The 12,517-nt window shown below is 42.9% G+C and overlaps 1 protein-coding gene across 4 annotated transcripts in view; it reads right to left on the reverse strand.

Moving 5' to 3' along the window:
• Positions 1-12,517, reverse strand: part of LOC106606152 (LIM domain-binding protein 3) — a 62,361-nt gene that overhangs the window by 15,368 nt on the left and 34,476 nt on the right. For all 4 annotated transcript variants that reach the window (XM_014202295.2, XM_045720362.1, XM_045720348.1 and 1 more), the window contains exons 3-5: positions 4,686-4,758; positions 2,500-2,522; positions 1,105-1,305 (exon numbers count right to left, since the gene is read on the reverse strand). In XM_014202295.2, the coding sequence (XP_014057770.2) occupies positions 1,105-1,305; positions 2,500-2,522; positions 4,686-4,758 (297 nt within the window). The remainder of the gene's footprint in view (positions 1-1,104; positions 1,306-2,499; positions 2,523-4,685; positions 4,759-12,517) is intronic.

Below are 12,517 nucleotides of genomic sequence, written 5' to 3' on the forward strand. Positions count from 1 at the left end.
ACATATGAACAAAACAATTTGCCTGTTTACAGGAAGCATGTGTGTCTACGTATTTACATACACTGACTGATACAAATCAAGAGTTTACGGTCCCTTTCATGAAATGATCCATTTTGCAACAGTAACTAGCTGAATATGATGTGTGTACTGAGATCTCCAAGTATTTGAAAGGTAATCATGGGTGAGGATATGTAAATGGTTCAGGGAAGGCTTGGTGACTAACTTGGTGGTTTTATGCTTGACGGTGAGCACGGCATGAAGATGGAAAGAATCTAACAAATACACTTGAATACAGCAACAGGTGACCTGCCTTTGTAACGAGGAATACGCCTTTATAAATATACTACATCTGTGCCTTGGTGCACATAACCATACCCCTTCCAGCACCAGGCAATACAGTAGTAATACAACCACAAAACCAAACCCCTTCCAGCACCAGGCAATACAGTAGTAATACAACCACAAAACCAAACCCCTTCCAGCACCAGGCAATACAGTAGTAATACAACCACAAAACCAAACCCCTTCCAGCACCAGGCAATACAGTAGTAATACAACCACAAAACTAACAGTCACAACCTGAGCATTGCACCAACACACAACCAACACCACCTTTGAACACACAGGTCTCACTGCTACCTTTTACAAACAATCTGTGTTGCATGAATGCTCCTTCTCGACACATACAGAAGGCACTTAGGACATTCAGAACTGTACAACCATTTTAAAGGATGGTAACAATCCTAGATCATTAGACCCTGATAAGACATCCTGATGAAGTCAGTCTGTGGTTTTAGTTTCTCCAGCCCAGCGCGCCTACACTACGCTGCAGTGCCAGACTAGTTCAGCACAGCCAGCAGTGGAGAGGAAAGGAGGGGTACTACCCGCTTAGAAAAAAAGGTTTTTTATCTTGAACCAATAAGGGTTATTCAAATGGTTCTTCCTATGGGGGACAGCCGAAGAACCCTTTAAGGTTCGAGATAGCACCTTTTTTTCTAAGAGCGTATTAAAGTCATGCAGGCTGGGTAGGAAAGCTAGTAAGAGTGGGTGGGGGGAGGAGACAAAGAAAGGGAGGGAGGGAGTGCAGAGGAAGGAGGGTCTTACCCGCCCTCGTGGCCCTTGGACTGGGACTGTCCGGCGATGGCGTCCATGATGGCGTCCTGGGAGTACATGCTAATGGGGGTGTTGTACTGGGCATGGATGATGGTGGCCTTGCCCCCAGGACCCTTCACCTCGATGGGTTTGTGGGTGGACAGGGCAGTGTCCTTCAGCACATTGGGGTTGAAGTTGGGGATGTACTCGTTGCTGTTGTGGAGAGCGGTGGAGGGTCCGGAGGAAGGCGGCAGGGTTGTGACGGGGAGGGTGAAGAGGAGAAGAAGGGAAGATACAGGGGAAAAGAGGGGAAAGGGAAGGAGGAGGGTGGTAGTGGAAGGAGAAGTTGTGTGAGATGGAAAGTTCAACAGTGTAATAGCCTGCTAGCAGATCAGCTTGTGCTTTAGCCAACTCCTCTGTCGTGTGTACTGCCATGTGGAACATGATCATGCATTGCACAACAATGGGTGGCACAACAAAAGAGTTGGCTAATGCACGAGAGATCTGCTACCCGGCTACTACAACAGTGCGGGGCTTTGGAGAGAAAGGCAGATCAGTTGCCATAGAGGCGCTGTATGTTACACAGAAAACATGCCGTCTACAGTAAATCTCTCAGTAGAGCAGGCACAGCACAGCTCACATATCTGCACACACACACACACTCAGGTTTCCCTCAAGATACACAGGTCAACCCTCCCAGGTATGTGGGAGCATCAGTCTACAGGCTCAGATGGTGTTCTACAACTGGCCCACAAGTAAACTGATCAAGATAAAAGAGCAAATGGAGATGTTAATGCAAGCATGCATTGTCGAGTTGCAAAAATAGAAAGGATCATTTATTGGACCATTGCATCGTGCAGAGTTTCAAAATGATCTGCAAATTATCGTTTTTTTTCTCATTTTTTTTCTTCTCTTACATCGATACATCGTATTACCCATCTATCAATGGGAAGCTTCACACTTCCACACTCTCTACCTAAATGTCATATGTACATGGTTGATGGCTTATGGGAGAATTTAGCATTAAGCCAGAAAATGACCTTTATTCTCTAAGAAAAAAATGTCCAAAAACACTATTAATGAACAGGGGATCTTGTCTGTGAGGGTTCGCAGGCAACGTTTTTTTGTTTTTCTTTCATGAGACTGAGTTTAAGATTTATTAGACGTTCTCTGGCGGACTTTGACGACCTTTACATCGCAAACCGAAAAAGGTCATTATGAATACCGACACTAGAACTGCTCATCCATCTCAAAAGGCAGAATCACTACACAGCAAGCCAAGACAATGCACATCCACTTCACACCAAAGAGACTGACACAAGAACAACAACATGACACTACACCACACAGCTAAACCACACAATCGTTTGGACACACGCTACTACACCACATCCAGGAAGTACTAACTTGGCAGGAGTGTTGAAAATAACCTGAGGCAGCGGCAGTGGAGAAGAGAGAAAGAGACAGTGGTCAACAACACAATTACACTCGACAATCCACCTCCACAAGGTTGCTCATGTGGCGTGAAAGGCAAGCCGCAATGTGTGTCAGAGATGAGAGAATAGGACAGGAGAAAAGACAGAAGTGGGTGAAGATTGACTGAGTTCACTGGGAATCACACAATGCAACAGTGAAAGCCATCAGTGACAAAGAGGTTTTCACCTTTGTTGATGTTCATCCTCGACTATGATGTGTTGTAGATGAGGACAGAAAGCGAGATAAAGAGAGAGAGAAAGGGAGAGAGAGAGGTGAAGCGAGAGGGCCAGATGAGACTGGCAGATATATTTCGGTAGTGTATGTTTAGCACAGCAGAGGAGAGAGAAACCTGAACCCAGCCATTACCAGGCCTGTTAAAGAGATGACAAGAACAGGTGCTTGCCCTGGACCGTCGGGACGGTGACAGAGTAATCTCCGCAATTATTGTTTGAAGTCTCGTTAAGATTAGCACTAGAGGAACGCTAGCGCACCGTGTTCACCACAAAGACTGATATAGCACTGCACTTAGCGATTCACCTCGGACTTTCTCATATTAAAATGACGCTATTAGTATTTCATTGGCACGTCAGACACGTACTAAAAAACGATCCCCGATCTCACTGTGCAGTCACTTCAGCCACCTTGGCCACGTTTAAAGCAATGGTTTGGTTGATCTCTTCAGATACACATGTACTGTAAGGCTTGTCTGGGACGTCACGGCGTGTATTTCGGCAGAGGGGACACCTAATCTCCCGTGGGCTCTTTGTATTACCTGGAGGACGGCCACCAGGCTGAGCTAGGGGGTTTACAAGGACCGTGCTGCCTCTAATGCACATTCCCATCTGGGGCAACCTGAATCACTAGGACCAACAGGGGGCACCAAGCTCTCTAGAGGCCAGCTCAGGATGAGAATACACAGCTAAATCTGAATGTTCTGAGACTCTTTCCATCCTTCTGTCCCACAAGGGCAGAGCAGCAGGGACTGGGTGGAGTAGGCTGGAACCCCTTGGAGTAGGCTGAAGTTAGACATAGACACTGATCTATGGTTCGGGGGGGGAGTTCTCCAAATGTTGAAGGTTTTGGAGAGGGTTAGCTGATCCTACACCTGAGACTACAGGCAACTTCTACCCGGAGCTTGTACCCAACCCCCTCTTCTCCACTATGGGGTTAAACAGGCCTAGCCACCCCTGGCTGCTGCTGCTACTACCAGGCTCCCTGGCCTTTTCCACTTGGTTACGTACCCCACTGAGAGGCCTGCTGCAGAGCCCTTTCCTCTGTGGCTCTCCTGGAGCTGAGCCATCTCTCGCAGGGTCTCAGCTGAGTACAGCCCAATAGGGGTGTTATACTGCGCCTTCTTTGTGGGGGTCGTCTTGCCCCCGGGGCTTGGCGTTTGCCTCTTGGTGGGCGACCCTGAGTAGGAGTTTGTCTCGCCAGACGCCTCTAGTGACACGGAGGAGGTATTGCAGGCCGAGAGGCCGCCATTGATTTGGGTTGTTTGACCCTTCGGGAGGGGAGAGATGTGGATAAGGGGGAAGACAGATAGACGGGTGGTCAGAGAGAACAAAGCCAAAGGTATCAAATTCAAAAATAAAGTTGTATGAAGTTATACTTGGAAGGCAGGGGTGGGTGCTGCGTTATCACCAATATCACCAGTAGGGGGCAGTGAGAGACTTCACATAGGCACCCTGCACATGGCTCCCCACAGAGAGTGTACAATTCTGAGAAGATCAGACCAGCAAGGTCCAGGGCTGTTCTCACAGACCCCAGAGCTGGATGTGCTGCCTCTGTTGCTCCTTAAACCCCTAATGGAGGACCTTTGCATGGAGCTTTCTGGAGCTCTCTCCCCTGATGCCTCTGGCCTGAGAGGAGGTACTGGTTTCACTGAGAGTCCTCAAACCACTCGATCCCATATGAGTGTGACTGAAAAGTGTGTGTGTGTGTGTTTGCGCTTGTTAGTGTGTGTATCCTTTCTTTATAAGTGCAGGCTACTGAAATTCTACAACTAGGGAAGTATGAAAACTGAGTATTCGTTGTGCTGAATATTTTTGGTAGAGTGAGACCGAACAGAGTGTTTCTGGCCAAGTGTGTGACGTCTCTGAAGGTGCTGTCATGCTTACCTTCTGGTGAGGGATCTGTTGCATGGGAGAGTCGATTCTTGCGGTGGCACTTTGCAAAGCTGGGCGCTTTGACCTGCAGCAAAACAATGAAAATCAGATACATTAGGAATATTACAATTATTACATTTTAGCAGACACTCTTATCCAGAGCGACTTACAGTAGTGAATACATACATTTCATCTTCATTTCATGCATTTTTATTTTGTACTGGCCCCCCGTGGGAATCGAACCCACAACCCTGGCGTTGCACACACCATGCTGGCGTTGCAAACATCATGCTCTACCAACTGAGCCACAAGGAAGGCGTAGCAGTGTGACTTGGAATTCTACCACATAACAAGTGGCTGTCAGAAAGGTGTCCTGCACTGAAACAGCTTTCATTTCAACCAAGGTAGTCATAATTGCGGTAATATCTTTAAAAGTCCCGCCAATGCCTGAAGTATAAACTTCACCTTTCATTTTATTGGCATTCTGTTGTTGTTAGACATCAAACTTGCTTTTAATGCATTCATTCTTTCCATTTAAGTTGATGTAGTTCTGTCCTTGAGGTAATATTGAGGAAGTGTGATCATGATCATTATTTTAGCGATCTACATTAGACATCCCTCCTAATCCAAATGCCCCTCATCCTGCTGATGTGAGCTGCTGATCAACAGACTTGAGATGAGTTAATAGGTGAGAAAGTGAACTTGCCATTTCCAAAAAGTTTAGCTCAGTGGGGGGAGGGGGGGGCCGGGGGGGGGTTACCGCTTTGTGATCTAATTCCTACATCAACAGCCAGGCAACATACTTTTTTTTTATTGCACATTTAATTAAACTTTGGCAATGTTCAACTTAAATTCATTAGCACAAAGCGTATAGACCTAAACAAAAAGGATTCACTGTGAAAAGTGGTATTTGTAGGCTATTCATATGAAATATATGTGCAGGACTTTGTTTTCATCATCAAATTATCAAATCAGTTCTTGTTTTGTTTCTCAAGCAACACCTGTCAAAAGCACAGGACTAATATTATCAGAGGACTTTAGAGTTTGCCAAAAAACAGTAGGTTATTCCTTTCCTCCCTTACATAATAATTCAATAATAATAATACAAAAAATGTAAGAAAAGTACGATTTTCACATGTGGAATTGCACGTTCACATTTGGAAACATTAACATGTGTAAATCACATTTGCAGTTTCACATGTAAGAAAAGTCCACTCACTGTGTACACACTGGTAGAATCAACGTTTTTTCCCATGTCATTTCAATGAAATAATGATGAACCAATTTGGAATAGACGTTGAATTGACGTCTGTGCCCAGTGGACACGTGTAAATGTCACTTTCACATGTGAAATTGCAAGTTCACACATGGGGGGGAAAATAGTGCTTTCCTCCTCACATGTGTAACAGTGCTGTTAACATGTTGCAGTAGCAATATTTCCACATGTGGAATGGCAAATTCTGTAATGCCACTCTGTAAAAGGTTACTTAGGCTACCGGAGTTTAAATAGTTATTTCTTAATTCTGTGCCATCCACTCCATTATAATAGTAGTCCTCCATGGTGATGCATTGATTAGGGCTGTGGCGGTCGCGAAATTTCATCAGCCGGTGATTGTCAAGCAAATAACTGTCGGTCTCACGGTAATTGACCGTTAATTAACATAAACACATTTAGCATCTCCTGGCTTCCACACATAGCCTACAAGCCACTGATGCGGACCTTTGGAACATCTACATTTTAAAAAGTCTAATAAATCCATGTAATATAGCTTACACCTTCACAATAAATCCATTATTTATTTTAGACAGGTCTAAAGAAACATGATATGAAGAAAATGTAGTCTGTTTCAGAAGAACATAATAGCATACTCTGAGTTGTCCTTATGTTAGGTCCTGATCTGGCTATGCCATATGGCTGTGGGCTACACTAGTTCATTTAGCAGACAAGATTTGCTTAGAATTCTGTGGAATTATTTTATATTATTTTATAGTATGAAGAATTAAATTGAACAATGCTGAACAAAATAGAAAAGAGCTTAAGGGAGGGAAAGAAGGAAGGAGAGGTTGATGCTTAATATGTTGAGCGGTTGACAAAGAAATAGGTACTCCTACAGTGAGGGGAAAAAAGTATTTGATCCCCATCTGATTTTGTACGTTTGCCCACTGACAAAGAAATGATCAGTCTATCATTTTAATGGTAGGTTTATTTGAACAGTGAGAGACAGAATAACAACAAAAAAATCCTGAAAAATGCATGTCAAAAATGTTATAAATTGATTTGCATTTTAAATGAGGGAAATAAGTATTTGACCCCCTCTCAATCAAAAAGATTTCGGGCTCCCAGGTGTCTTTTATACAGGTAACAAGCTGAGATTAGGAGCACACTCTTAAAGGGAGTGCTCCTAATCTCAGCTTGTTACCTGTATAAAAGACACCTGTCCACAGAAGCAATCAATCAATCAGATTCCAAACTCTCCACCATGGCCAAGAGCAAAGAGCTCTCCAAGGATGTCAGGGACAAGATTGTAGACCTACACAAGGCTGGAATGGGCTACAAGACCATCGCCAAGCAGCTTGGTGAGAAGGTGACAACAGTTGGTGCGATTATTCGCAAATGGAAGAAACACAAAAGAACTGTCAATCTCCCTCGGCCTGGGGCTCCATGCAAGATCTCACCTCGTGGAGTTGCAATGATCATGAGAACGGTGAGGAATCAGCCCAGAACTACACGGGAGGATCTTGTCAATGATCTCAAGGCAGCTGGGACCATAGTCACCAAGAAAACAATTGGTAACACACTACGCCGTGAAGGACTGAAATCCTGCAGCGCCCGCAAGGTCCCCCTGCTCAAGAAAGCACATATACATGCCCGTTTGAAGTTTGCCAATGAACATCTGAATAATTCAGAGGACAACTGGGTGAAAGTGTTGTGGTCAGATGAGACCAAAATGGAGCTCTTTGGCATCAACTCAACTCGCCGTGTTTGGAAGAGGAGGAATGCTGCCTATGACCCCAAGAACACCATCCCAACCGTCAAACATGGAGGTGGAAACATTATGCTTTGGGGGTGTTTTTCTGCTAAGGGGACAGGACAACTTCACCGCATCAAAGGGACAATGGACGGGGCAATGTACTGTCAAATCTTGGGTGAGAACCTCCTTCCCTCAGCCAGGGCATTGAAAATGGGTCGTGGATGGGTATTCCAACATGACAATGACCCAAAACACACGACCAAGGCAACAAAGGAGTTGCTCAAGAAGAAGCACATTAAGGTCCTGGAGTGGCCTAGCCAGTCTCCAGACCTTAATCTCATAGAAAATCTGTGGAGGGAGCTGAAGGTTCGAGTTGCCAAACATCAGCCTCGAAACCTTAATGACTTGGAGAAGATCTGCAAAGAGGAGTGGGACAAAATCCCTCCTGAGATGTGTGCAAACCTGGTGGCCAACTACAAGAAACGTCTGACCTCTGTGATTGCCACCGAGGGTTTTGCAACCAAGTACTAAGTCATGTTTTGCAGAGGGGTCAAATACTTATTTCCCTCATTAAAATGCAAATCAATTTATAACATTTTTTACATGCATTTTTCAGGATTTTTTTGTTGTCATTCTGTCTCTCACTGTTCAAATAAACCTACCATTACTCACAAGCACCTCTCACTCACATAACTCTCCATCACGTGATCGGGTCTTTCTCACAAGCTACAAGTGAAGACAGACACATTGGGGACGCAACTGCACGCGTTTTTATCCAATTCTGAGGAGCATATTGAAGATATTGGAAGAACTGTCCACATTTACTTTTTGTCAGCCAACAAGATGAGTAGGCCTAACGAGCAGCAAAAGCACTAGCCTATGTCAATCTACTATCCCCCACAGTACAAAAGTCGACCTATTCTATTCTATTCTGTGCTAGAAATAAATATTCCATACATAGTCTGGGACAGTTGTGGGATGAGATCGATCCCAAATTAATTTAACCACTAGCATCAAAAAAATAATTACGCAATGAGGCTGACAACAGATCAGAACGTTTAGCTTAAAATGTTGATAAACTGTTAGGCTATTTCTTCACATTATACGTGCAGCAATGCATATACGGCAGTAGGCTATAAGCGTGAATGTTCCATTAGTGGGAAAACACCATTATCAAAAGTGACAGCAAATGTGATTATCCATGTAATGCTCTTATTATAAAGGTGCATTTCTATGGTGAAAATGATCTTCCCCAAACTTGAAACTCACGTGCTGCATATGTACGCCAGTTAGGCTCTACACCCCTTGTAACGCGGATTCATGTGCTTAATTTTAAGAAGTTATTGGGCCACTTTAGTTGTGATACAAACCTTATCAAAACATATAGGCCTATGGGCTAGGTTACATGAAGTGTGCGACTATGATTAGAACAAGTCACAAAAAAAATGAGTTTGTTTCTTGCCTTACGTTGGGCATCATCCACAAGTGATAATATATAATTCACATGTGATAGGTTAATATTGTCACCCATCAGACTATTCTTGATGTAATCTTGTCTTTACATATACTAAATAATATATGTGTGAAATTTGTTTTGATTTAGAATGGACCATTAGCATGCACCTGTCTCTAAACAGGGGCAGTGGAAAAAAATAAATTGATATCTATACACTTAAATAGCAAATGGAGGACGCTTTTCCCGTGGTACATTTTCATGCCAGCCTGGTAGTCTATACTCCTGTTGTAAAGAGAAACAAAGTACTTAATATTAGGAAAGTTGAGAAATAAATATAGTAGACCTAGCCTATAGAAAGCTGATGGGATCCTCCTCTTTTTAAACGGGGGCCATCACTCTGTTTTCTCACACAATTGCATAGCCTATAGTGTATGTAAACTTCCGACTTCAACTGTACATAAATATCTCATTCACGTAACTATTCACACCCCTGAGTCAATACATGTTAGAATCACCATTGGCAGCGATTACAGCTTTGAGTCTGTTCCGGGTAAGTCTCTAAGAGCTTTGCACGCCTGGATTGTATTCTTAAATAAACAAATAAAAAATCAAGCTCTGTCAAGGTGGTTGTTAATCATTGCTAGTCAGCAATTTTCAAGTCTTGGCATAGACTTTCAAGCCGATTTAAGTGAAAACTGTAACTATGCCCTTCAAAACTGTAACAATAGGTGTCATTCTTTGTGAGGCATTGGAAAACCTCCCTGGTCTTTGTGGTTGAATCTGTGTCTGAAATTCACTGCTCTACTGAGGGACCTTACAGATAATTGTATGTGTGGGATACAGAGAGGAGGTAGTCATTCAAATATCATGTTAAACACTATTATTGCACATAGTCCGTGTGACTTATTAAGCCATTTTGTACTCCTGAACTTATATCGGCTTGCCATAACAAAGGGGTTGAATACTTATTCACTCAAGACATTTCAACATTTCATTTTTAATTAATTTGTCAACATTTCTAAAAACATAATTCCACTTTGACATTGAAAAAAACTTATTCAGGATCGGTGGGTCCCCTGCGGGGCGGTTGAGCTAACGTAGTCTCATGCGATTAGCATGAGGTTGGAAGTAACAAGAACATTTCCCAGTACATAGACATATCTGATATTGGCAAAAAGATTAACAAGAATTTAAGCTAACTGCACTGGCCAATTTACAGTAGCTATTACAGTGAAATAATACCATGCTATTGTTTGAGGGGAGTATACAGTTTTGAACATGAAAAGTTGTTAATAAACAAATTAGGCACATTTGGGAATGTCATTTTAGGCGAATATTTAAAAAAAAGGGTCCGATCCTTAAGAGGTGGTTGTTATTAAACATTTTCAACGCTGCAGGAGCTTTGTTTATTTTGTTTTAATCCAGGACAATGTGGACCGTCCAGACTTTCAATGTAGCAACTGTTTGCTTGCAGAGGACTACAGGGGTGAGGTGGCTAATCTCAGTAAACAAGTAGCGAATCTGCACAAGCTACTGGGGAATCCTACTTTTTCTTTCTCTTCTATTCCAGTAGCCGGACGCCGCTCTGGCCTGGTGGAAGTGTCGCTGCGGTGTCGAGAGGTTTGTGAAACCACGAGGGGAAAGAACGGCCAGACCTCTTCAGCCATTGCACCTGCTGTCGTCATCAGCAGTTCTACTGTAAGAAACATCTTCGTTCCCGGGGGAAAAACCCTGCGCTATCCTGGGGAACGAGTACGGGACATTACAAGGCTGCTTCCGACCGTTCTACGACAGATGCCTGGAGCTGACGCTGTCGTAGTCCATCTGGGGTCAAACAACATCAGGAGGGCTAGCTCGGAACTTCTGAAAACAGATTTTAAAGAACTGATTCTAGCCCTCAAAGATTCCAGAAAGCGGACAATTGTTTCAGGTCTGGTACCATGTTGGGCCGTAGTACTACTTAAGTAGTTTTTTTGGGGTAGTACTACTTAAGTAGTTTTTTTGGGGTATCTGTACTTTACTATTTTTATTTTTGACAACTTTTACTTTACTACATTCCTAAAGAAAAGAATGTACTTTTTACTCCATACATTTTCCCTGACACCCAAAAGTACTTGTTACATTTTGAATGGTTAGCAGGAAAGGAAAATGGTCCAATTCACACACTAATCAAGAGAACATCCTTGGTCATCCCTAATAGCTGATCTGGCGGACTCACTAAACACAAATGCTTCATTTGTAAATGATGCCTGAGTGTTGGAGTGTGCCCCTGGCCATCCGTAAATAAAAAAAAAACAAGAAAATGCTGCCGTCTAGTTTGCTTAATATAAGGAATCTGAAATTATTTATACTTGTAATACTTAAGTACAATTAATCAATTACATTTACTTTTGATACTTAAGTATATTTAAAACCAAATACTTTTAGACTTTTACTCAAGTAGTATTTTGCAAGTGGAAGAAATGGCACAGCAGCCATTTTGGGAGGGGGTGTGGATGACCACACACCATAGCAGTCATTGAGCTAGCTAAATAAGGCAGGTCGTAGCTAGTGTTTCTATATGGATATAGAAAAGCTATAACATTTTAGATGTGGCTCAATTCATACATGCATGCTACAGATTGCTGTTGTCATCCACAGATGGAGTCATTATCTGGATCAGAACATTCTAGTGAAAGCCAGGACTTTCACTTTTGAGTCATTTTCTATTAACGTATCTTTACTTTTCCCACCACTGGCTACGAGTGTGAAACATTCAGCAGGCTACTGGCATTACACACCTGGCTAAAATATTACTGTAGCTCTGTTTGAATCACTTTTATAGAGAACTTCAACACATTCTGGAAACAGAAGATGCTCTACAGGAATGATGGAGTCTATCCAAATCATCTTGGCTCCTGGACTCCTGTTCATGCATTTCAAGGCTGCATTGAAACAATGACTTATCAATGACCTAAGACCAGCTCAGTTAATCCCTACCATTGTGTCGCTGAGTTGTCATAATGCTGCCTTAAATGTACATTATCCCAGGGGCTTTGGCAGAGACAATGTAAGTAACTTAATATATGTCTCCCTAACTACCCTGAATGCCTCTGTTGATCCTACAGTTATTGTATGCAGTAATCATGTGCCTATGAACCAGAGTTATGCTGTTAGCACTGAGGCCCTAGTAGGAAGTCCACTGTGTGCTGCTTACCCTTCACTATCAGCTCAAATATTAATAACATGACCATGTCTACTGCTGATAAGCTTCTCGGTAAAGAAATAAAAACAATCAAGCATCCAGGAAAGTGATAAAAATAGCCCACATTAACATATATAGCTTAAGAAACTTGCTAGTAACAGATGTCAAGGTGACTAGTACGACGGCTGACTAGGCTCATTCACAACACAGATGACATTCATATTCTGACCAT

The sequence above is a fragment of the Salmo salar genome, chromosome ssa01, assembly GCF_905237065.1.
Source record: "Salmo salar chromosome ssa01, Ssal_v3.1, whole genome shotgun sequence".
Classification (NCBI taxonomy): domain Eukaryota; kingdom Metazoa; phylum Chordata; class Actinopteri; order Salmoniformes; family Salmonidae; genus Salmo; species Salmo salar.